We start from the raw sequence: 25,656 nt of genomic DNA, 5'->3' as shown, positions 1-25,656 counted from the left end.
GTAGTAATACAAACAGTTCAGCTTGTCAGATTCATGCAACATTTATGACATTGTTGGTCAATCCTATTTTGCTGCAATAAAAATTATTGAAGTGAGATGAACAGACTGAAAACTTTATCTTATTTGATAAAACATGTTGACACAGTTTTCCTTTGGGGACATAATTTGAAGTTGAAAAAAGTAATAAATCGCAATATAGGCCTATGTTATCGCAATACTCAGAATATCGCAGTATCGTGATAATATCGCAGTATCATGATAATATCGTATCGTGAACTAAGTATCGTGATAATATCGTATCGCGGGCCCTCTGGTGATTCCCACCCCTAGAAATTAGAGCGTTGTAATATTTGTCATCAAGCTAGAACATAAACCTTGCATCGAGTGAGAGCTTTCACCTGACATGAGAGGAAAATAATACACTGAAGATCGGCGCCCACATTTTGATCATGACGAATGCATTTTGATCTGATTGCACAATACCAACTTTAATAGAAATAAAGAAACATAAGCCCAGACAGCTGTATCACAAAACACAACAGCTGGTAAAGAAAACGCACAAAAAAAACAATGGCAAAACAATGGCAAAAGTAAGAATGTTTGGCAAAAGCGGCCATTACGTAAAACCTAAAATAAAAAAGATATTTAAGCGGGAAAACAAGCCTCGTGGTGTATTTGGGTGTATTTTTAGATCATCTTTAGCCCCTTGATGCATACAATAACGTTTATGGGATTGCGGAGCGCTTTGCAGGGGATTAATTGTGATTGCTGTGGCCGGGATATGTGTTCAGGCATATAAACTCCTAAAGCTCCGGAGCCCCACGGCGGCAGATGGGCAGGACGGGATGATGCAGGCACAAATGAAGCTTTCATATTTTCATGTAACATGCCTTAAAACGACTACGCAGGAGAGATACGTAGTTACTGGGTTTTCCTGAAACAGCGATTTCCAATTTTAGCCACAAAAATGTTTTTCCCAGTGTTTGTCTTTCTGGATAACGGTGGTGGCGAAAACACGTTATCACAAAAGGAGGAGAAAAAAAAAAAAAAGAGGAACTCGTCACTTCTTCCAAAGCATTTCCTGTCTTGTACTGTGAAGCGGAAAGGGAGCAGTGAAATGTGGAGGGAAACCGGCGGTGTGATATTGTTTTTGGCTTTCCACTGAGGCCTTTCAGCCATAGGGTCCAACTGTGGGACACAGAGCAGAGGGCAATAAACCAGGGGGGGCCATAATAGTGGAAACCGATGCTTATCATTTCTGTGCTGGGCCCTCCATGGCTTTAGAGGCCATTTAGCTCACTATTTGGCAAAGCGAGTTGCACAAATACCCTATTAACCTACTGTGCCTCCACCTATTTAAGCATGTGCATGTTTTAGGTCAGTTGATTCTGGAGCACTCCTTTGGTTGTTCAACTTCAGACATGCAGCGTATGACGTCAATTCATAAATAGTCCTGTAGCTTTTAAAACAAGAATGATATAAGATCTCAGGAGCAAACTATTTAACGGTTATGTGCTTACACCTTATTTTAAAAGGTGCATAATACGAGATTGGGAGCATTGCCGGCTCTCAACGAGGCGATGGCTGAGCCGTCGTCTCAAAGGTAATGGTGCTAACAGTATAAACCACGGGCAAACGTGCTGACAAAGCTAACGGTTTTTACCTGAGGGAGAACCGGAGGGTGGATGGTACCCTTCAACACATTTTCCCCTTTTTTTCCTCCATGTTAACCGATTGGGCTTCATGGGCCTTTTTCACATTAGACAAATATTGTTGGCATGTCATACAGGTGTAAATTATAAAATAAATGATGGCTGAATTACATTCCGCTGCGTCCTTTCACGGTCCTGGTGCTGTGTATACTGGCTCACTGGTACACCGTCATGGTTTACAGGGACGCTGCGCCATCAATCATGTTCTGTGTAACATCTGTGCTTTTCCTACCACGTCATGTCAAAGCTTCGACGGGGGGAAAGGTATGTGGGTTCAGACGCACCATGGAGTCACACGGATCATGATATTACTCCACCATAAGAGAACAAAACTTTGTGTAGTTCCCAAAAAGGTCTACTTTGATTGTTTGATTAAAAAGTTGAAATTTCACCACAGCATAGCAAAGAATAAATGTTGCCCCGTCTGACTACTTAAATAAACTGGACAACAACCAACATATATATTTTGTTTGAACTTAAAGGACATCATCAGCTGGAAGGTGAGGCAGAGAGCAGGAAACAATAGGAACAGGAAGTGACACCATGGGTCTACTACTGTTGCAGTCAGCTTCCGCTTGGTGCTGGCTGTGGGATCTGATCAGTGTAGGAGGCAGAGAGGCAGAGAGGGAGCAACAGATGGCCAGGGGATTACTCCCACAATCTCTAAGCGCTCTCTCTGCCTCTGCCTCTCATAATTCCACTACTCTGCCGCTCGCTACACTCAACCACTCTGCCTGCAGCTCTATCCTTTCTGGACCTGCGGGGGCCTCTGTTTCTCATCCTTTATTACATTGTTTTCTTGTGGTATCTCATCGACTACTCACTTAACTACGGAGCCAAAGTCAGCAGGCTCCACGCAAACAGTGTTGCTGCAGTTGTGTTGACTGCTACTGTGTTCTTAATCCTGGAGCGTGTGCTGGACAAAGAACTGCTACATCCCTTTTGGAGTATCACTAATATGTCCTTATGAAAATAGAAGAATGAGCACACAAAGGGCGTGGTGATGCATGAAACATCCTGAGCCAATAGAACCCTAGGACCAATGTAGGAAGCATGGAGCTAGCTTACTTGCATCAAAAAGGACTAAAAACTTTGCTTGGCAAACACTTATGTAATGTAACAAGAAATGCTCCAACACCCTTTTTTCCATTCCCGATACCGATACCTGAACTTGCATGTCGGACGATAAACAACTAATAGAAACAACTGTATTTATTCAAGTTTCTCTCGCCAGAAAACTAAGTTGTACAAGATTACACTGTGCTGCCCAACAGCTGCTAGCTGCTGACGTTAACTAGCTCTCCTCCTGCCGATTTCAACACGGATTTGTTGTTCGCAACGTAGCGTTATTAGGGAGGAAAAACACAAGGTGCACGAGAGTGTTTACCCACAGGTGCGTAGTACTAGCTTGCACATGTGCTGAACCGACCGGGCAGGATGTACGGATCGGGTAGCGAGTGATGTGCGTTGTTGCTGTTCCTGTGGAGAAAATACCACCATCTACTCAATCCACGACCAATTCCCTCAAAAAAAAACTTGCAGGAGACCCTGTTGAGACCAAGACCACCCACAAAAGCTGCCGTCCGCTAGCTGTGTGTACGAGCTCTTAACCTGTACTCCAGCTACCCCTCTCTACACTGGAGTGGTCACGTGTCATGACTCTGTACAGCTCCCACACTGCTGCATCACAGGGTCCATGTGAGCCACGCGTCCAGTCAGCCCTGGCCTGATCAGCGGCGGCAGCAGGAGTCCCCCCCCCCCATGTCCACTCGTGAGGGCAACCACTTATCTGTTGTGCAAAGACATCGCCATGGTGATAGGGCATCTCGACTCCCCAATAAATAAGCAACATTGTAAAGCTGTGCAATCAGAGGGATGCGTCACGTCATTGGCTAATCACACAACCCCCTTTTTTTTCCCAAGCACCCTTTCCCTCCGTTATCTCCGGGCTGCATAGCTCCTGTGCCAGCTGACGTTTGTCACGACCGCGATCGATAAACGGACTGAGCGCGAGCTCCAGGAGCCCTTTGGCACAATAACTCTTGATTGTCGGCACCATTGGGCTGAACTTTCTGAAGCAAGAGGGGCCGAGCTGACTTGCCTCTTTTGTGACCTTTTCCCTGCAAGGAGCTGTTCTCTTTCTCAGCCTGGTGTATTGATGCAAGATCTCTTTTGAGGCTTGTTGTTTAAAGGCTTCACAGAAATATACTTTGATTTTTTTTTTTTTTTTAAAAAGGCACAGACAGGTTCATTGATATTCTGTTGGACTTTGTGTTCCCCATACACTCCCAACACGTGTTGTGTACCTGCTGCAGCTTTGATCACTGCAGTTTCTTTTAGTGCCACATGTGGAGTGGCTGATGTGCGGTCAGTCTTAATTATATCTTTAAAAATGTAACATAAATAATCTTCCTGCAACCTTTTATATTGGAGGCACCATGCCTATTGTGAAATATAAAAAAAGTGTCCTCCAGCATCACATTTTTATGAAATATAATATAAGGCGTTTTAAGGGTCAGGGAGAACGAGCTGTGGCGCTACATCGCACAATAAAGGCCGAATGGTCAATGTTTAAAAGGTGCATTGTCTGAAATATAGACAGAATTTTAGTTCAAACATTCCAAAGATGAACTTAAAAACAATTGGTTGAAAGTGTTGACGTTACGTCAAAGACGTCCATGTGTAGCGTTGCAGAGATATCTGCTGAAATGAGCGTGCTAACCAGCTAGCCCCCGCCCCGTCGTGTATTGCAATACCACTTGTTCCTGATGAGGCGACGGTGAGTCACTGTAGCGTCCCGGTCCAACAGGAGAGGACGAAGACGGAGAGCTGCCCCGAGCAAAACAAAGAGTACGGAGACAGCTCTTGGCCGAGTAAAGAGACGAGGCTCGACGCTGAACTCGCGACGTTTCTTTGAGACTAATGGGTAACATCTAACGTTGGCTATTTAGCGAGAGCTCGTCTTTAGCGCAACTGATGACAACCATACTGAAAAACATCCCAAATAGCATTGACATATGGTGTTAATGCGTTTGTTTTCTTGCTAAAACTGAGCTAAGCAAGCTATAAATGTAGAGTGACGACGTTGCAAAAGCATTAAAGAAACGTCCGATCATGACAGAAGGTGTGTGCTGGATCGCAAGCACGCATGAGTGGAGGTATCTGGATATTTGAAGAGAATTAGGAGTGTATGAAGTCCTGTATTTTCAATCAAACAAATTGGGGGATAAAGGCCTAATACTCTCAGTTATTTACTCATACATGTCAGGCACAAACTGTATAATAAGAATTAGTATTTGACCGCCCCCCCTGAGAGTCTCGGTACAGTGCTCGCCCGTCTGGTGGAATCATTTTGAATTCTGGGACGCCCCCAAGATTTCATCTCCTGCATCATCCTCAATATTTTAAAAAAGCCTTAATTTATAAATTATGTTTCAAAGATTTTTTTTTTGTTTAATAAGAGTTTAAAATAAATATCCTCATTTCCAAAAAATTAAAAGAGGGTGAAAAAAAGAAGAAGAAAAGTTTTCTTCTATATTTAGGCCCTTTTTTTAAACAAATACAATAACCCTTTATGCCAAAATGTATATGAAAAAAGAAGATATCACACGTCGTTTTGTCGGGGGTGGCTCCATCATTACAGACTGGACCAAAATGCTGGCTCGCTGGCACAGAACAGGATGTTGCATAATGCGCTCTGCTGCGGTAAAGGATGCTAGGGCAGCAAGGATTCCGACTTCTGTTTAGTGTTAACCCGGCCAGCTTTAGTCTTGTTATTACCCATAAACATGTCCATGGAAGGGAGACTCTGAACTGGTTTTGAATCTAGACATAAAGGTCAATAGTTACATTGTTACTATTATCATTTGGACCACTAAAGAAAAACATAGTATCAGTTTTTTGGAGGAGGGGATAACCCATAATGAACATATTTTTCTCTCTCTGATGGAATAGTAAAAGCTACGTCTTCTAGTCATCCTCTGAACTAAAGAGCTAAAGAGAACTGCTCTTATCGTTATCATATATTCATTGTTAATATCTTTGGCTGCCAAGATAAAATATCCAGCAATAGTACACAAACCCGTACTTCTATTACCATTGCTGTCGATGGGATTTTAAAGGGACGGTTCCACTTGCAACTACGATAGAATGAAAATAGTTCCTACATGAAAGCACTCATTACGAGGTTTAAGGACGATCTTGAGTAATCAGGTCTTGATTTCTGGAATAGAGACATTGCTGTTGAGTTTTTAAAATGTATCGTGATGGCTCTCACAGCAAAACAATCTACCTCGATGAAAAACACTACAGGTAAGAGGACAAAATAAGTATTTTTGATTTCAGGGTGAACTGTCCCTTTAAGCATCTGCTGACTAATTAAAAATCAAATAACCCTTCATTTTTAGCCATCAATATATCATCTCCTGATGCATAACTCTTACTTTAAACTCATCATCCTACACTGATCATAAAGTATACTGTCTGTTGTTGTGATTATTTATAAGTCAATATAGCTGGATCAGTTATGGGCTAACGTTAACAGCTGGTGTGGCAGTCTGTGGAAAACTCCGATAAAATAGAGCTAACAGCTATGCGACTGATGCTTTACAGTCTGCGTTTACAAAAAATAAAAATAAAAATAAAAGTTAAATCACGACAGGACGAATGTAGGCTCCTAGACACTTTTATTGTCCCTTTAGGGGGGGGGGGGGGCATCCTGCCAGAAAACCTGCTCTGCAAGATTTCACTGACATTATCAGATTGAATATAAAAAACACTCCGCTTGTAACTTTTACGTGTGAAACACTTCGTGTCGTTTCTAACCACTTGAAGAAATACTATAAGAAGAGAAGTTAAACTCACCTCTGACACACAGTAGCGACATGGCAAAGCGCTTCTTCCAGTAGTTTCACACAGTTTTGCGGCTCTCAGCTGAGATTTACTCCGTCCGGCATCGTTGCACGCGGTTAAATGACTTTTTCAAACCACCGGTAAGCTCCGAAACGGGTGTTTTTACAGGTGGTTTTCCGGTGCTGGACTTGGGCAGTGAGCGGCGGCCCCCCGCCACGGCCACGCCATTATTAAAACTCTCATCACAGGTTTCACAGACTGACGAACAACCTGAGGGCACGGAGGAGAGGGGAAAGGCGGGGTCGAGGCACCTGCTTACTGGCGTCCGTGGTGTCCAATGAGAATGCAGCGTCGCGCTGGAGGGCGGAGCCGTTTGAATCAGCAGAAATCTGACCAATCGCTGAGAGGGACAAGGTTGGAGGAAGAAATCGGGTGACGTAAACAAATTGTAAGGAGACCAAACTCCTGTAACTTTATTAAGATAGCTGCCATTTGTCTTGTTTTACTTTACCTGCGGCTTCAAAATTAGTTAAATTCATTCATAATTTGCTTTTTCCCCAAAAATGTATCTTTATGTGAATGTGAATGGGTATAAATTTAAAAATGACAACGTTTGACTGTTCTTATAATATCTGCACCACACATAACCTCACTGATTTCTTAGTTTCACAATTCTCTAATTATTCTCGAATGTATCTTATCAATGCATCATGCCCACATATTACTGGAACTTGTTGCATCAAGCTACAGTTGCTGCATACTATAAAAACAAAATCATTGCTGAAATGTCAAGTCAGGTCAGGATTATCAACCCACTCAATAATTTAATAAAAAAGAAGACATATAGCCTAAGGATCAAACGTAGGCTGACACTATATGTGCCCCATGCTAAGGTGTCTTATGTACACGCATGATATAACCCAAAGGATCCCACACAACAATAAATTACATTTTGTAAAAGGGAGTAAAGTATACACTGTAAGAGAGCAAAGACAAAACCAACAGCACCACCCTGTGTAATTAGTGAGTCATTGCATTTGGTCCTGAAGACTTTATTCAATCGTTTAATCGAAAGAGTGGAGACAAAAAGTTGAACTGTGGGTATTTCAAAATTGTCATCATTTTCTATTTCATACTCTTTTGATCTTTCCCCTTCTCATCAAATGTGGGCTATTTAAATATTTGACCTACACTGTCACTGATATTGTTGTAAATATGCAGATTGTGGCAAACAGCTGCAGGCCAAACCTCCGCCTACAGCCTCTGCCAGCAACTTGAATCCTCCAGCCTGCAGCCCTCCACAGCAATCTACATTACTGGCCTCCACCTGTCGATCCTGGAAGACACCCCTGGAAACCTGCTCCACCTCCAGCCTCGTCCAGCTCCAGCCCTGAGCCTTCACCAGACACCTCCAGCCTCCGTCTACTCCTTCAAATACTATCAGTCTGCCTGAACCTCCACCTATGGTCCCTGCCATTAACCTGCAACTCCACCTCCACTTGAAGATTCTGGTGGACATCTGCAACCCAAACCTCCACCTACAGCCTCTTCCAGCAAACCTCTATTTATTGTGTCTTTGTTCTTTTGTCGGGGGTGTGTTGCCCAGTGAAGGACGCAATCCCATCACTGTGAATTCATGAGTTCAACCTGACCAGGATACTGTTCTTTTGTTGGGTATCTGAGCTATTTTAAGATGACATGGTAGAAGAAAAACGAAGCACAACCTTTGTGCTGACATATGAGGTCAAAACCTAGTTTGTATTGAGCCCTGAACAGGAGGAAAGCTGTTGCCTGGTTACTGTTCATTTACATTTTGTTCTCCAAACTGGATGGGATAAAGGTTGGGTGATCACTTCTACTTTCACGTCATCCATTTGGGGTTACTCGAGATCGCCAATAGGCCATCTCAATCGCCAGGGGGCGGAGTGGGAGAGGGTGTTATGTCACAGCACGCCAGTGAAATGCCATCATGGAAGACTAGTATCTTGTTTTTGGGGATCAGACGCCAAAGGTGAGAAAAACAAAAGCTGTTCTCTGACCCAGGAGACAGCTGTTCACCAGGGAATTGAGAGACCTGTAGATTCTGCCACAATTGCCAGATGAACAGAAATTCATTAAATGTACCCGTATTGATGACCTAAGCACAAATTCCCTCTTAATATTTACAGATAATAGTAGTTTATTTTTTCCATCGCGAACGGACTTGAGAAGATGATCTGTATCCTGATGATGTGAAGGAGGAACTTTCCTATTGCCATGTGAAGACCTAGAAGTGAAAGAGCAGAGGCCAAGGATGCACTCACAATGGTAAATATACCCTTTTAGATTGCAAATAGTTAACTGTGTCATAATAGTCGGCCTGGCCTGAAGAATTTAAGCTGCCTTCATGTTTAAATTGAAATCACCTTCTTCTCCTCACAGGTATCATGTTGAGTGAAGGAAGAACACAAAGCCATCAACATGAAACTATCTGAAGAACGGGACGGTTCATCCACCAGAAAGAGCTCTTCTTCCTCCCACAATGCTTTGTTATCAGTGTAATGCACAATTATATGAGATGTTTCACTATCTGTCCATGTATTTTTAGTTCATCTGATTATAAATGCATGTCAGAAATGATTAAACCTGTTTTCATTAAGTTGTTATATCTGAGGAGTAAACTCAAATGTTTAATATTTAATCTAGGTTTGGAGCTGTATGATATATTCACACAACACATTTTCTTTGTGTTTTTTCCTCAGGCCCTGGTGGACTTCACAGACTTCCAGATCTACCAGGAGCTGATCAAGAACAAGGGCACAAGAGCTGTGCATCAGAGATGCTTCTTCCTCCTCCACGTTCAACTCCTGCTCTTCTCAAAGCTCAATAAAGTCCATCACTCTCTGCAGAACGTTTTGTTAACTTGTGTTCCTTAGTTGTTGAAACATTTCAGAACTTATACAAGGCATTTTTGAGTAAATGTAAAACTAATTGTTGAACTAAACTCATCAAATCAACTTATTCAGAGAGGTTGTTAAGCACACTTCCCAGCATGCACTGTGTGTGGGTTTAATTTCTCCACAGAACCTCGTTCATACTAATTTGGCGGAAGTTATAACCACTGAGTCCACATCGAAGTAGGACCAGTGGTTCTCATGGTAGCCTTTGCATCTGGCGGGGCTGATGACACCCCATGTAGCGCCTTGCACTGGGGCCGTTGGATTGTCCCACTTTAACCCTGAGGGCCGGCCTTTGCATCTGGCAGGGCAAGGAACCTTTAGCTTGATCGGTGTTCCAATGAGCACAATATTTCTTGTTACAGCACCAGTGGCTCCTAGTGGTTGGTCTGCAGTCTGCACAGTGGGGGGGTGTGCTTGAATCACACACGTCATGCATCCCCCTCAGTGTCTGTAATCCTCTCCAGGTCAACACTAAAGATGTCACTGAAAGCTGATGTGACAAGAGGAACTTACCACCTTTGCTTGAAAATTGACTGGCACTGCGCTGGACACCTAAATACAGAACATCCAATACGAGCAAACCTCATGAAAACGGGACCAGGGATACTCCCCAAAGACAGTTTGGTTAAAGTCTGCGGGTTAAAATTGCCTTAATAATATTGCCCAAAAAGGTATAGTAACATTTAAAATATATTAAATTCTTAATTCAATAATTCAAAGATCTTTTGTGTTACTAACCATGTTTGTGTTCCCTTTGGCCGGAAAAAGTAAGTAGGAGCTTCTGTTTTGTTGAGAAAGTGACCTAGAATAGTCTACAATATAAAAACAAAGTCATATTATGTAACATACCTACAAACTGTATGCTACGTCTATTTGTTCATAAATAATTTCTTATTTGGTCATTCAAAGATTATTTGTCCGTGTTACTTAGGATGATTTATTGTTCCCTCTCTCACTCCATCACTGTGGACAAAAAAGGTGAGTCAGAGCTTCTGATTTAGAATCTATAATGTAAAGGCACAGTTAGAAATAGCTCAGTGTATTATAATGTTAATCTGTTTATGCCTTTAGTATGTTTATTTTATAATTGAAATATTGTTTTATTAACCATTCTGTCTCATACTTAACTTTTACAATACTCCACCACCTGAGCTGCTGCTGTTCACTGTGGACAAAAAAGGTTGGTATGAGCATCAAAATATATTATAAAATATATGAATCATTTACTATCTTTGATTCACGCTGACCCTAACGCTGACCCATATGATGGTGACGCTTTTAATGCTGCTTTTGAGTGTATTATTGACAGGTACAGGTATGGGCTACCTGAAGAGGAGGAGGACCCTGAGATCGATGTCGTCGGCCTTGAGGACTCCTTCACAAAACGACGCAGGGAAGAGAGCGACGACGAGGAGGAGGAGGAGGCTGCTGCGAAGAGGCCGAGGTGGTCCAAAGAGAGCGACTCGGATTGACTCTACGATGGGACGGGCTGACATTGTGTTCCCTTTGGCCGGAAAAAGTAAGTAGGAGTTTCTGTTTTGTTGGGAAAGTGACCTAGAATAGTCTACAATATAAAAACAAAGTCATATTATGTAACATACCTACAAACTGTATGCTACGTCTATTTGTTCATAAATAATTTCATTCATTTTCAAAGTCATTCAAAGATTATTTCTCCGTCTTACTTACTATATGAATCATTTAGTATCTTTGATTCAATGAATACAATATTATTTGTCTTACCCTTATTTCTATTTTCCTCTCTCTCACTCCACCTCCTGAGCCGCTACCTTCCACGCTGGACTAAAAGATGAGTATGAGCATATATACTTATATGTAGTTTTATAAACTTAGTTCAGGAAGAGGGCCACGACCAGAACACAGCTCATTTCCTCTGCACAGACTATTGAAGCACAACGAACCCGTTCACTTCCTCTTCGACTCTGTCTTCACATCCCTCCCCCCCAACCCCGTTTTTGTCCTCCTATTTCTCTCTCTCTCTCTTGCAGGATTACAGGAACAACAGGGGACTCTGCACCGCCGGAGCTTCCGAAGAGACGGCCCCCACCCTACAGTCTCCATTCCCCCCGTTCCCGCCAGCCGCCGGACATCAACGGTCCCCCATCGATCGCCTAACCTCCTTTCTACAAACCCTCCTCGTTTCTTCTTCCTTGCATCCCTTCATTTCTTCATCCCTACCCTACATCCCTCTACCTTGACCCCTACCCTACATCCCTTCATCTCTTCATCCCTACCCCACATCCCTACATCCCTCTACCTCTACCCCACATCCCTTCATCTCTTCATCCCTACCCCACATCCCTTCATCCCTCTACCGCTACCCCACACCCTTCATCCCTCTACCCCACATCCCTTCATCCCTCTACCGCTACCCCACATCCCTTCATCCCTCTACCCCACATCCCTTCATCCCTAAACTATATCTATTCATCCCTCGACCCCTTCCGCTTCTTGAATCTAACAATCATTCCACTATGCAATAAACCTCTCGAAACTCATACTGTTATTGCCGTGGTCCTTGTTAGTGACATAAATATATATATCAAGTAATGTGTGTTATTGTGTAAACACAGATAATTAATGAGGACGTTTCTTTATTTACAGATGTTTGCTGTCATTCTTCTGCAGGATTGTGTGAACTGCTCCGAGTCAAGTCATCTAAAGTGACACTTTTGTACTGTGAGATTTTTTTTTTGGTTCAACTTCGGTCATATTGAGTTCATGTGAAGCTTCTTAAATAGTGAATATAACATGTGTAGTGGCTTAAAACAGCTTTGCATCTGTCAACAAGCAGCTACACCGAGTCATGAGGATTACTTTGTAGAACACAGGATTTTAAATCAGTCCATATACAGATCAAAGCATTGCCACATATCCAACAGCTCTGAGGAACCATCAACGGTCAGGGAGATAAGAAGATGAACACATAAGACGGATTGTAAACACTTCAGGAATAATAATAAGTATTTCATTAGGTAATTAAGCATTAAGTTTGTTCGACAGAAAAAACAATGCTTTCTCCACACATGCAACTAACAGGCCATGCTTGCAGTAAAGATGTGATGATCATTAAACACAAAACATTGAAGGATGAAAAGTTGAGGGAAAAAAAACATTGCTATACTTGGACACCACTCTGCAAAAAAATAAACCTAAAAACGTCATAGTATACCATGTTGAATAAAGTCATAACAAAGTCAGTTTAGCATGTCGAAAAAAGTCATAAAAAATTCATAGTATAGTATGTCGAAAAAATGAAAGACTTATTTGTCTTAATAACTATTATCCACCAAATAATTCAGTTCAAAACGGTTTTAAGGTCTTAAATCCAACAACTGACTAATTCCCAAACTCAGGTGCAGGTGAGATTTGGGTGTGGCTATAGTTACCATACAGTACACGGGATGCAATATATTAGCATTTGAATATGAATTTGCAAACATATACAGCTTAACAATGTTAAAAGGATAATTTGTGGAGTTATTTGCAACAGTTTAAACTTTTATGGTGACTTGTTGCATGTATGATTTAAAATATCTGCAATTTATTATTATTATTATCTGCCCTTTAGAACAGAACAGAATAGAATGCTGGATGGAACATGTGTGTTCCATCACAGAATTAAAATGTTGACGTGTCATCTTATGTATAGAGCCAGATGGCTTGTGCCAACCTCATTAACCTCAGTATCTTCAACCACTCAACACCCAGGTAGTAGCCCTGGCTTCTCTGAGCCAATGCTGACGGTGAGTGTTTGAACTGTGGAGCTGACACAGTCGCGCTCTTGAGTTCTGCATGGTGACAGGAGTCGGCATGTGGGGCAAGCCGCAGGCTGCCGTCAGCATTGTGTAAAGATGGTCGACCAGTCTTCAATGCTACCTGGGAGCAGGTAAGAAACCAAACTCATGTCGTGTAAACCAGTAGCATATCTGACCTGTAACTTTGGATTCAGAATAGACTCTGACTGCTACCACTTTTCATAATTTTGCTCAGGATGTTTGGTGCCACCATAATGATTTAAGGATTACCAAATCCCTCCTTTAATATCAAGTTGTTAACATTGATTATTTACTGAGAGTAAAGTACAGTAAAACTTAGAGAGCTTTGCTCATAGGAGTGCTATTTTGAAATATAATATTTATAATCATACAGTTGTAAAATAATTAACTATTTAAAATGTTTGGATTTACTCTAACTTCCTACATTAGGACAGTGTTTTCATGCTCTCATTCACTCACAAATCTCTCTGACTCCTACTCTATCAGCTGACAGTGGGCGATTTCGCCACGGCCTCCCTCAGCCAATCATATGTTTCCCGTCAACCTTTAATTAAAGACCTGTTCTCTTCTGTGCAGTCAGCTGTCATTTCAGAATCGGTGTGACCCTCCTCCCCATTCATCATCACATCCGGTGCTCAAGGTTTCTTCCACTGAGCTCAGTCCCACTCCACATGCCGTCGTCACGATCTTCAACCGGCCCCTACTGCTTTCAACAACTCCACAGCTCTGAGGCAGGCCGCGGCAAAACCGCTGCTCATAATTTCTGTTAAAGTTTTATATATGACTTTGGTCAGGCTTCCTGAGGGGCTCCCTGGTAGTTGCCCTGGCTTCTCGGAGCCAATGCTGATGGTGGGCATTCAAACTGTGGGGAAGACTCAGTCGCGCTCTTAAGTCCTGCATGCGTGTGGGGCAAGCCACAGGCTGCCGTCAGCATTGTGTAAAGATGGTCGACCAGTCTTCAATGCTACCTGGGGGCAGGAAGTCTGCGTGCCAGTCTGCCTCAGAGCTCACTTCAGGCTTCCGGTGTGTCCGATGTAGGATGCTGTGGAGAGATACTCACACCAAACTCCTGTCGTGTAAACCAGTAGCATATCTGACCTGTAACTTTGGGACAGTGTTTTCATGCTCTCATTCACTCACAACTCGCTCTGGCTCTCGCTCTCTGACTCCTACTCTATCAGCTGACAGTGGGCGATTTCGCCACGGCCTCCCTCAGCCAATCATATGTTTCCCGTCAACCTTTAATTAAAGACCTGTTCTCTTCTGTGCAGTCAGCTGTCATTTCAGAATCGGTGTGACCCTCCTCCCCATTCATCATCACATCCGGTGCTCAAGGTTTCTTCCACTGAGCTCATTGCACTCAGTCCCACGCCACATGCCATCATCTAGATCTTCAACCTGCCCCCGCTGTCTTCAACACCCCCACCAGTGTCGACTCTCCAAAATCTTTACTTTGCACAATTTAATAAATGTATTTATTGACTGTAAATGAAGTTTCTCCTGATTGAACAACCTTTGCCTACCTGTATAAGTGTGTCAATTATCTCCCGTTTGTTTCAGTTCTCATATTTGTTGTGTATGTTATTTTATTTCAAACACATTTGCAATCATAAGAAGGTTGGTCTCGAAAATATAGTAGAGCAAAATCTTTGAGGTGTGTTTTCTAGACTTACACTGGTTATGAAAAAAAGTAGGAAAATAATCCTTGTGTTGATTTTGGAAGTTTGACCAAGCTTCAAGGTCTGAGAGACAATCATGATGTAAGAGTCCGCTTTTGAACAGCAATCTCCTGGCTTCCGTGTAGTATAACTCAACCTATCCACAAACATTTAATTAAACGTTGGAACGCCTCACCTCTACTGCAATGAGTTCGGTGCCATTGTGCTCCGGTGGTATGGGAAGTAAGGGTTGTCTGGGCCGGTACAAAGGACGTAGAGGACAATGATGATGTTGAAGGCAAACACTGCGACAGGCAAGTCCCAGCGGTCCAACACTGGGGAGAGACCACTGAACAGAAAGGCACTGGACATGGGGACGGGGGGTGAGAGAGCGGGGGCGCTGATCATTGTTAATGAAATAGACCTGGTTTACAAGCTCTTTGCAGACACATGTTCACATTCACACTAAATGGCTTCACTGTGGCATCCATTTCTCTCATACTGTACGTTGTAAGTGGAGGCACACTCTGATGGTGTGGTGAGAGGAGGGACAGCTTGGCTCGCATGTGGCTTTAACACGTGTGAGGCATTTCTTTGACAGCTACACTACCCAGCTCTCTGGACACTAAAGACAAAGGCCAGACTTTGTTGAAAGCTCTAGCGTGTGCCTGTGTTGTGTGAAGCCAAGCTCACGTGAGGAGGACTTCAAATCAAAGCTGAGCATATGTTATGTCAGCACAAATGTTCATTTCACATCCTTACCCAACCAAAACACTCCTGACAGGAGTTGGATCAGCCAATCAGGTTGCTCAACACTCAGCTCACACTATGCACTGTTGATAGTTAGAGCGACTTTAATGAAATATAGGATGCTCTTGAGGAGGTGAAAATTGTGAAAAAGAAACAAAAACAGAAAAATATATTTAAAAAAGCATAATAACATATCAAATGACATATACACTAAATTATTATTACTATTTCTTCTTTCTGAATTCTCTGACGAGACAAAATAAAATGTTACAAATATGAACTGATCATTTGCCTGTCTGTGAGTGTTGGTAAACAGTGTCAGGCATTTTGACACGACATAATAGGTGTCATTTTTTTCCACAATAATAAGAGGGTTAATAAATCCTAAAGATTTGAATCTTACCACCTTGACCTCTTCTCACTCCTGTAAAATTTGCCTAAAACGCCTATCCACCGCGTACCCAAAGTAAACTGACAGCTCTTATTGAACCATTGGGAGTACATGTATGGTTTTAGTCTCTATTGAACGGTAACACTCTGAAGTTTCTTCACAACCAGTCAGAATCACTGTAAGTGCTACTAGCATTGAGCTATGGGGTTTTCAGCACAGTGAAAGAGAAGGATTTTATTTCCGCCTAGATTTGTTTTGGCCAACAGATGGCAGCAGTTATCTATGGCTGGGACTTATGACCCGGAAAACACAATACTACGTCACCATGGTGTCATGGTACCTGGTATAAGTTAGAATTTGATAACAATACAACAGAAAATGAAATTAATATTTTACACGTGGTTGGCTGCATAAAAAAGCTTTTGGAGGCTCGTGTCAAAATGCATATACTACAATAAACTACTGCATAAAAAAGCTTTTGGAGGCTCGTGTCAAAATGCATATACTACAATAAACTACGTGTCCGAAATTCAAACTACAGTTTACTTATTTTGATGTATGGTTAACTATATCATATTTAACCATTGTCAACTTTCACAGATTCTTGAAAATTCTCAAGAACCAGACTTTTGTCTTGATAATCTGTCCCAGGTACCTGAGTCACGGTTTCAATTGCAGTTTTGAAAACTTTCCCAGAGGGCCATCTGATAAATCTGCATATCCTTGTCTTCGTAATTTCATTGGCTGTATGGAGCCTGAGTTTGAACAGGATCTGTTGCGATTGGCTCGAGCTTTACCCAAAGAAGAGAGGCGGGCATTATCTTTCAAAGCAGACTCTCGTTGGCTGTTCCAGACTGTGACCGGGCTATAGAAGCTCCTATTGGGTCAAATGAGGTGTCAATCTAACCGGCGGAATGCAGCCTCCATTTTGCGCTCAAAATCTCCGCTCTGTTGACATGAAAAGTGAAATTATGCCCGAAATATGATCGCGAGTTATCATATCTGCTGGTTAATTTGAAATGATGCAACAGCCCCCCGTGGGTCTTTATGGACGTACTAATGTGTTTTGGACTAAATCTTTTACTGGATTCGATCGAGTGGACCCTTAGCCACAATATCAAGCTTGCGATCGATGCTAACATGCTAATGACGCTAGCATGCTGTCTAGGCTAGTGCATAGCCAGTGTTTAGCAAGTTAACTTATCAGTGGAGTAGCTAGCTATAGGAAGAGGGAGATTGGGAGCTTGTATGTTCATGATAACCTTATCAAGAGACGTCTGACCATCTAATCTTGCACTGTATTACAAGTTATAAAAAGATATAAAATATATATATATACATAATCAATCAAGCTGTTGTCTTTTAATAGCTTTGCTTAGTTACACTGAAATTCTGTGACTGTTCTTCCTTTTTGTGGGGTTCGCCAGAGCTTTGTGTACATTATATCAGTGGCGGGCCGTGCATTTTATACCTGGGCCTTCACTGCTGTCCTTCAGCTGAAACACAGCTACAGTTATTATTTGTTTCGTGTAAAAATGAAGCCAACACCTGTAGATACACTATCTGCTGAGAGTGCGTCTCCTCTTTGCTCTGACTGCAGCGCGAGGCTTCTGTGGGCGGCTGCGGAGGGGCTCACGGCAGCACCTGCTGCTCGTTCACGACAGTGCAGAACGTACGTGCTTCAACGTCAAAACACCAGAAAAGTCTCCAATAACACCAGAGAAGTCGCTAGATTTGTCACAAGTAGCTTTTGACAAAAAAAGTCGCCATGAGGGTTTGGAAAGTCGCCAGATTTAGCGAGAAAGTCGCCAAGTTGCCGACACCGACACCGGCTAAATATGTCCCCAGAGCAACATTGGACGTAACAATGGTTCCTATCACATATTAAACCAAACAAAAATCTTCATAAAAACAAGTTGTACAAATAATAATATATAAACAAGCATATTAAAGCTACTGCAGATGTAAAAACAAACGTATTTAACTTACCAGAGCTGCTGTTCAGTATTTAAAGACAAAGTGCATCCTCCTTTCTTTGTTAACAAAGAGTTTAATCCCACTGTTGTTCAGTACATCCGTGTGTTTTAGTTCCAGAAAGAAGTCCTTCTCCATTCATAGACGCCAGTGAAGACTCCCCAGTTGTATTTCTTGAATATGTTTTAACGCGTTTGAGGGCTGAATATGTCCGCTCGACAGAGGCAGCAGATATTGGGATTGTCACCGTCCAACATGTCAGGCTAGCCCACTGACCAATCACTTATGGCTAGGCCAGCTAGCAGGCTCTGAGACGTCAAAGAATACGCCCAACATGTCAAACTAAAGATCTGATTGGTTGAAGAATATGACAATCAACAATATCGTCCCCATTCACTTAAACTGCAAAGGGATTCACTTGTGAGTCTGCAGGTCTCGGGCCTCTCTTCTTACCTAGAGACACAGAGGTGAGATCTGATTGGATAAAAGCTCTACTTAAAACAAGCTGCACTGGAAGGAGAGCAACTGAGGAAGACAGGAGCTGTGCAATGAGAAAATAAGATAATGGGAAAAATAATTATAATACATGTAGCGTATTTATGAAAAAATATTAAATTATAAAATAACTATAACTTTGTGATTCTGTTTAGGCCAGCAGAGAAGGCCTTGCAGGCCCTGACAGCCCACCGCTGCATTATATAGCCCAAACCTGAATGCTCCGCTGTACCAAATTGTGAGAAAACGGAAAATCCAGAAAAAAGTATTTCCTATATTTTAAATACAAAATACATGTATTGTATTTTGTTACATTTTCTGGCACCAGTATTTTGTATTTTATTTTGATACATTTATTTTAGGGGTATTTTGTATTTTGTATCAAAATACATTTTGATGTATCTTTGCCCATCTCTGCTCACACAGATAAAGATACGAGATAAAGTATTGATCTTTATTTAAATAAGGTTTTAGGTCAATTGTCCAGATGCTGATCAGCCTTCAACGTTGCAGCTGCGGGTTTTGTTTTCATCACGAGATTCCGCTTGATCACCCTAATGACGTAACGTTTGCGAAAGCCCAAACCTTTCTGAATGAACAGCTCTCTCGCCGGGTGCGGTGGCGCGCGCCTGTAATCCAAGTTACCGGGAGGCTAAGGCTGGCGGATCGTTTGAGCTCAGGATCTCTGAGCTGCAGCGGACTATGAAGATCCGGTGTCCGCACTAAGTTCGGTATCGATATGGTGCTCCTGGGGGAGCCCGGGACCGCCAGGTCGTCTAAGGAGGGGTGCACCGGCCCAGGTCGGAGACGGAGCAGGTCAAAGCCCCCGTGCCGCTCAGTAGTAGGATCGCGCCTGAGAATAGACGCTGTAGTGCAGCCTGAGTAACACAGCGGGACCCAGTCTTTCTACACGCTTTACTGTTCAACAAACAGCTGATACTACAACAAAGTGTTTACATGTTACAGCAGCTTCTTTATATTCTAGTTCCCATGAAAACATTCAGAAACCAGTTGTCTCCTCCACCTGGAGGAGAGGAGCGATGAGCATCAATCCCAGCAGTCAGTGCAGCTCCACAGAGGGCGTTCTTTATGACATTCAGTCACAAACACTTTCCTTTGTTTTTCTGTTCAAATAACAAAAAAAAAAAAAAAAAAAAAAAAAAAAAAAAAAAAATATATATATATATATATATATATATATATAAATGATTCTAAAGATTAACAAATATTTCAAAATGTGTTTTTCTATGTTGCTGTAAGTTTATTATTTTCCAATGAAGGATTCTTATATCAGCCAAAAATATGAATCTGTATGGTGAACAGAAGCGATGAGCAAGCACTCCGATGGTGATAATACACTAAATTCCCCGTGTGGGTTCTCTTTAAAAATTGCAGATGCATACTTTCTTGTGGTACATATGTTATGTGCTATTCATTTAGGCGCTCTCTACAATTCGACACTCAACAGATACATCTGTGGTTAAAGCGAAGAGGAGAACCTTTGAGTACAGACAGAAGCTGGTTCATGACCACGATACATCTTCAGTTTGGGATGTTTTTCATCACTTCCTTGACACACCATGGATTGTTAAAGATATGCATAGATTATTTCATCTTATTTTAAATATTTAGAAACTGCATCCTTCAAAATGCAAAGCATACTGCATTAACCTGTATACTGTACATTGTTCCATATTGTTGTATGTTTTGAAAAGTGTTTTAAAATGTTCATGTGGGACTAGTTTTAAAATAAATGTGCTTTAAAACAAACATGACCTCTTCCCTTTCGCAAACTTTATTTTCCAAGTCATTTTTAGTAAAGAGCCAGAATTACACCTTACAGTGTTAATGGGAGTAACACTTTGTATAGTTAACAAACAATCCCTTGAGAGTTCATTTTTAATACAGACGTTGTGTTGAGAAAAACGAACACTGGTTTGTGTTAGGAAGAGTTAAATTTGAACTCCAAAAAGAGTCAATAATAACACTAAATTAGTGTTAAGGTACTAACTCTCCAAAAATAGTTGATTCAACACTTTGTGGTGTGGACCCATATCGACTCCTCGAAAGTGTTCAAGCCAATTCTTTAATTTGGCTATGCTGATTTTGCTGTGTGGGAACATAGTACAGTCCAATTAAAACGTTTTTATTCTTTTCTTCTCACAGTTTGTAATGAGGTGTCCAGACATTATACATATGATCATTTTTCTTATGTTCAGATAAACATCAAAAGGTATACTGTGCAGATGTATAGTGATAGACACAAACACCTTGTGAAAAAATACTTCACTCTACTCGTTCAGCACAGATTATGTAAAGTCATATCACAACAGAACATCATTACATTATTATTATTGTTATTAATATTATTGTCATCGTTGTCATTATTATTATTATTATTATTATTATTAGTAGTAGTAGCATTATTTGCAGATACCATTATCGTGCTAGCGGAACCTTAGCTGTGCGGTTCTTGCCGCCCGCACTGACGGACTTTTCCACCGTTGCACCACTGATGTAACTTTCATTTCCTGGCTGGTGAAGGGTCACACACATGAGTACAGAGTTTGTGTAGAGTCCACTTTACGGAGCCGAACCTTTACACGTCCACTGGAATACATTTTGATGATGTTGCGAACGCTTTGTCGGACCGGCGGCGCCCTTCTGCAGGTAAAATACAAGTCATGAAGTTACTCATATCCGGCATGTTGGCTCGTGCTAACACGAAATGTCGCTCTCCATCCCGGTAGAAGCACCACTGAATCCGTATAAGTTAACATAAGAAGCACCTTCTTTAGCTGACACTGACTGACATCCTAATCATTAACAGGAACATGTACTATTATGATGCGTTAATACACCTTTACGGAGTCAACCAATACATAATCAATAACGTCATATGCGCTAAATTCCATACGGTGTTTTAAATTACATAAATATATTGAGCAGATCACCAAAATGTGTGTTTTTTAATTCATTTTTTAATAATTTGTGTGATCGCTCATACATCATTTATAAAGGAAAAAACCCTGACTGGTTTAAGCTTCTCCTGTGTGACAATGTGCTGCTTTTCTCATCGTCAACTCAATATATTTAAGTTTTTGACCGTTGATTGGTCCAAACATACCATCTGCACATGTCAGCTTTCACTCTAAAGGGCATTTTCTGACTTTCTATAGACTAAACAATCAATACATATCATCAAAACAGAATCATGAAAATGATCGTTAGTTGCAGTCCTATTTATTTTACTTTTAAATACAAGCGACATAATCTTTGCAGCAAGGATTTTGGTTTGAAAAGCATGTTAGGAGGATTGATTTAAAAATCTGAAATCATCAAACAGTAGTCTTACAATCTGATGGCACTTTTCTTTTTTTTTTTCTTGACTGTGTGTGTGTGTGTGTGTGTGTGTGTGTGTGTGTGTGTGATTTTAGCAAACCCAGCGGGCTGCCCCGAGGTTGTGGGTCACACCAGCCCAGCAGCGATGGGCGTCCAGCCTGCCCATGAACACCGTGGTCCTGTTCGTGCCCCAGCAAGAAGCCTGGGTGGTGGAAAGAATGGGTCGCTTTCACCGGATCTTAGAGCCGGTATCTACCCTTTTTCCTGTTCAAATAAGGGCAAATATTCCCAAGGGAAATAAAAAGCAAAAGCTTGACAACTTGTTTTTTTTCCCCAATCTCTCTTTTAGGGTTTAAACTTCCTCATACCTCTACTGGACCGAATTCGCTACGTGCAGAGTCTCAAAGAGATTGTCATCAATGTCCCGGAGCAGTCTGCAGTATCTCTAGGTGAGGGATCAGTACATCAGATCAGATTCTGAGTTAATAGACAGTTCATTTCATCTTGTTTTTACAGACAATGTGACGCTACAGATTGACGGAGTGCTTTACTTAAGGATCCTCGACCCTCTCAAGGTACACCATGCCCGAATGATTGTCTGCTCCTTTTGTGTTGTTTTTAGTCCGATCATAGAAATAGTGATTACATATTTGCCGGGTTTCGCCCCCCCAGGCCAGCTACGGCGTTGAGGATCCAGAATATGCTGTCACGCAGTTGGCGCAGACCACCATGCGGTCGGAGCTGGGCAAACTCACACTGGACAAAGTGTTCCGGGTAATGACAAACCACCGCTGTTTCTTCCCCCCCCCCCCACATTGCTCTGCAGGCTTGTAACGAAAGATGTCATAAGCACTTTGGATATTAACTTTTTACATTTCTTTTTGAAGGAAAGAGAGTCCCTCAACTCCAACATCGTCCAATCCATCAACCAAGCGTCAGACGAGTGGGGGATCCGTTGCCTCCGTTATGAAATCAAGGACATCCACGTTCCACCTCGTGTCAAAGAGTCCATGCAGATGCAGGTGGGACGAACAGAAAGAATGAATGAAGGAAGGAAGTCACCTCCTTCATCCAGAAACATGTTTTTGTTGTTGTACAGATTACTGAGGAGGTCTCGTTTTCACGTAAAACAAAGGTTCCCTAACACATTTTTCACTCCGCCCCGTGTAGGTGGAGGCCGAGCGGAAGAAGAGAGCCACGGTGCTGGAGTCTGAAGGGACGAGGGAGGCGGACATTAACGTCGCAGAGGGTCACAAACAAGCTCAGATTCTGGCCTCGGAGGGCCAGAAAGCGGAGCAGATCAACAAAGCGTCCGGTGCGTGGCACTTTAAGAGACCCGGCTGCGTTGTTTCAGCTCTGTGGTTTTTTACGCATCTTCTTTGACGCTTTTAAGTTCAGGTCGCAGGGCTAATAAAAATACTGAAATCACCGATGAAGACGAGTTGTACACCACTAATCGATTACTTTGCTCACTCCAGGTGAGGCCCAAGCAATCTTGGCCAAAGCAGAGGCAAAAGCGAAGGCTATCCGTATGCTGTCGGATGCTCTGACTGAGCAGGTGAACAGGAGATTCGGGTGTTTTTTCATAACATATCCATGATCGCAGTATTATTTCGTAAAAGTGAATTTTGATGATTTTTTAAAATTTATTTATTTATTTATTTTTTTTAAATGGTGCACCATACAGAATGGAGACGCGGCAGCCTCGCTAAGTGTGGCCGAGCAGTACGTGTCCGCCTTCTCCAAGCTCGCTAAAGAGTCCAACACCATCCTGCTGCCCTCCAGCACCGGGGACATCAGCGGAATGGTCACGCAGGTATTTACACACGCGCATCATTTTTTTCTATTCATGTTCGGGGTATTTTGTTGTAAGTTGTTCTTGAATCTATATGGTAACATCTGGAACTCTCCCGGCACTCAGGCTATGACCATTTATGGCACGTTGGCAAAGCCGAGCCTGAAAGCGGTGGCGGAGGAGAAGAGCAACAACTTTGGGAGCCAATCGTCTCAGTAGCGGAGGACTCGGTGAATGAACTCCAAACAGTAGAACGACACAGAAGCAGCAGCAGCAGCAGAAGAAGAAGAAGAAGTCTTTGGCTCCAAGGCGTCGCTGTGTGTGTGTGTGTGTGTGTGTAAAGTCTCACATACCTTCTGCCGACAGGACAGAAGGAGAAGAAGCTGTCAACTTCATAAACTTCTGGGATCTTTTGCCCTGGGAGTGTTGGGAAAAACATCACATCTTTTGTAAGAGGAGTTTTAATCTTCGCTGACTGTTCTTTATGCTCAGTTATTGTCAGATTTGAGAAATTGACACCAGGCTTCAGCCAAATATACTCGCACACCGGTGACTCTGGCAGGCTGACAAAATGGAGAAATTGAATGCTAGAAATTATGCGATTTACTATAATACGTTAATTATTTGTGGGTGATTTATTTCGTGCATCAGATCTGTTGAGGTATGTATTGTTGCACAGACCCTGGTTGAATTCGATGTAAAGGGTTAAATGTTAAAAGGAGCAGTGTGTAGGATTTAGTGACATCTAGTGGTGAAGTTGCAGATTGCAACTGAATACCCCTCGGCCCACTCCCTTTCCAGGCGTGTCAGAACTACGGTGGCCCGCAGGTAACGTCAAAAATGCAAAAAAGGCTCTCGCTAAAGCCATTGTTTAGTTTGTCCGCTCCGGGCTACTGTAGATACCCGGCAGCACAAGATGGCGGACTCCGTTAAGAGGCCCCGCTCACTATGTAGCTATAAACGGCTCATTATAAGCTAACAAAAAAAAAAACACAGGTCATCATTTTACATCAATGAAAAACATAGTTGTAAATATATTCAATTTCTGCCAATAAATCCTACACACTGTTGCTTTAAGTGTAACGTACGATTGTGTTGAATGCTTTTTTTTGCCTCTTGCGACCTGTATTTTTAGGGCCGGCCCAGATAACTGCATTCAGGTTCTGTGGGTACATTAGTAATAGCAGGGTAATTACATGTTTATAAATGGCTTGTTTACAGACACCAGTGACTATTCTTCTACTGTCTTCAGCATCGTTGGGACCAGCTTCAGTCGCTACGTGTGATGTCTGACTGGATGCGTCTTAATGATGGGAAGTGTCCCAAAGTTTAGTTCATTCACAATTTGGCCGATGTTGGATTGAATATCTAACTGATCACGTATTAAATTAATATTATTTTCTAATATTCAACTTGTTTTTTTCTAGATAACTAGCTGGTATACAAGGACAGGCCTCGGAACAAACGTTCCGTTCCTCTTCACATTTGTATTCACCTCTTATGTCTTATTATGGAATATATTTATTAAATGCCATGACTCTCTGCAAACACAGCAAGTCTGTCATTTCATTGGCTTCAGTCGTGCTTACAGGTTTTGAAAAAAAACATTAATTGGCACATGTATGTCATTTGAGGCTCTCATGAAGTTGAGTGCTTGGGTAGGTTTACGACATGGTGGAACGGGACGTTATGAACTTGAATGAAAATATGAAATGATGTCAGAGGAAGAAGTGTAGAACAATTCATCAGAAACAGCTGGACTTCCTCAAATGTAATGTCTGGAATAATCTTTAATTTTGTTGAAGAAAGATTTAGATGGATGTTAAAGTTGACTTCCATGTTTTGGGTTAGTGTTTGGGGTTCAGCAATGTTAACTTACCATAAAAATAAAAGTTGGTAAGGTCTGTGTGTCAATATATATTTTAAAAAATTGCTTTTTTATTTGTATT

The 25,656-nt window shown here is 42.0% G+C and overlaps 2 protein-coding genes across 9 annotated transcripts in view; one reads left to right on the top strand and one right to left on the bottom strand.

Annotated features, from left to right (window-relative positions):
- The window catches only part of unc13bb (unc-13 homolog Bb (C. elegans)), a 67,857-nt gene extending 61,024 nt beyond the window's left edge, over positions 1-6,833 (bottom strand). For all 8 annotated transcript variants that reach the window (XM_031855486.1, XM_031855488.1, XM_031855490.1 and 5 more), the window contains exon 1: positions 6,576-6,833. In XM_031855486.1, the coding sequence (XP_031711346.1) occupies positions 6,576-6,597 (22 nt within the window). In that variant the 5' untranslated portion in view covers positions 6,598-6,833. The remainder of the gene's footprint in view (positions 1-6,575) is intronic.
- A 14,235-nt stretch (positions 6,834-21,068) lies between these two features.
- Positions 21,069-25,259, top strand: stoml2 (stomatin (EPB72)-like 2). Its single transcript, XM_031855444.1, has 10 exons — positions 21,069-21,240; positions 22,008-22,160; positions 22,262-22,361; positions 22,429-22,487; positions 22,585-22,686; positions 22,800-22,934; positions 23,083-23,227; positions 23,391-23,470; positions 23,600-23,728; positions 23,834-25,259. Exons 1-10 carry the CDS (start codon positions 21,196-21,198, stop codon positions 23,924-23,926), a joined length of 1,041 nt encoding a protein of 346 aa, XP_031711304.1. The 5' UTR covers positions 21,069-21,195; the 3' UTR covers positions 23,927-25,259.
- Positions 25,260-25,656: the final 397 nt, after the last annotated feature.

This window comes from Anarrhichthys ocellatus, unplaced genomic scaffold (genome assembly GCF_004355925.1).
Source record: "Anarrhichthys ocellatus isolate YVR2014 unplaced genomic scaffold, GSC_Weel_1.0 scaffold16, whole genome shotgun sequence".
Classification (NCBI taxonomy): domain Eukaryota; kingdom Metazoa; phylum Chordata; class Actinopteri; order Perciformes; family Anarhichadidae; genus Anarrhichthys; species Anarrhichthys ocellatus.
This window is presented reverse-complemented; position numbering and strand designations above follow the sequence as displayed.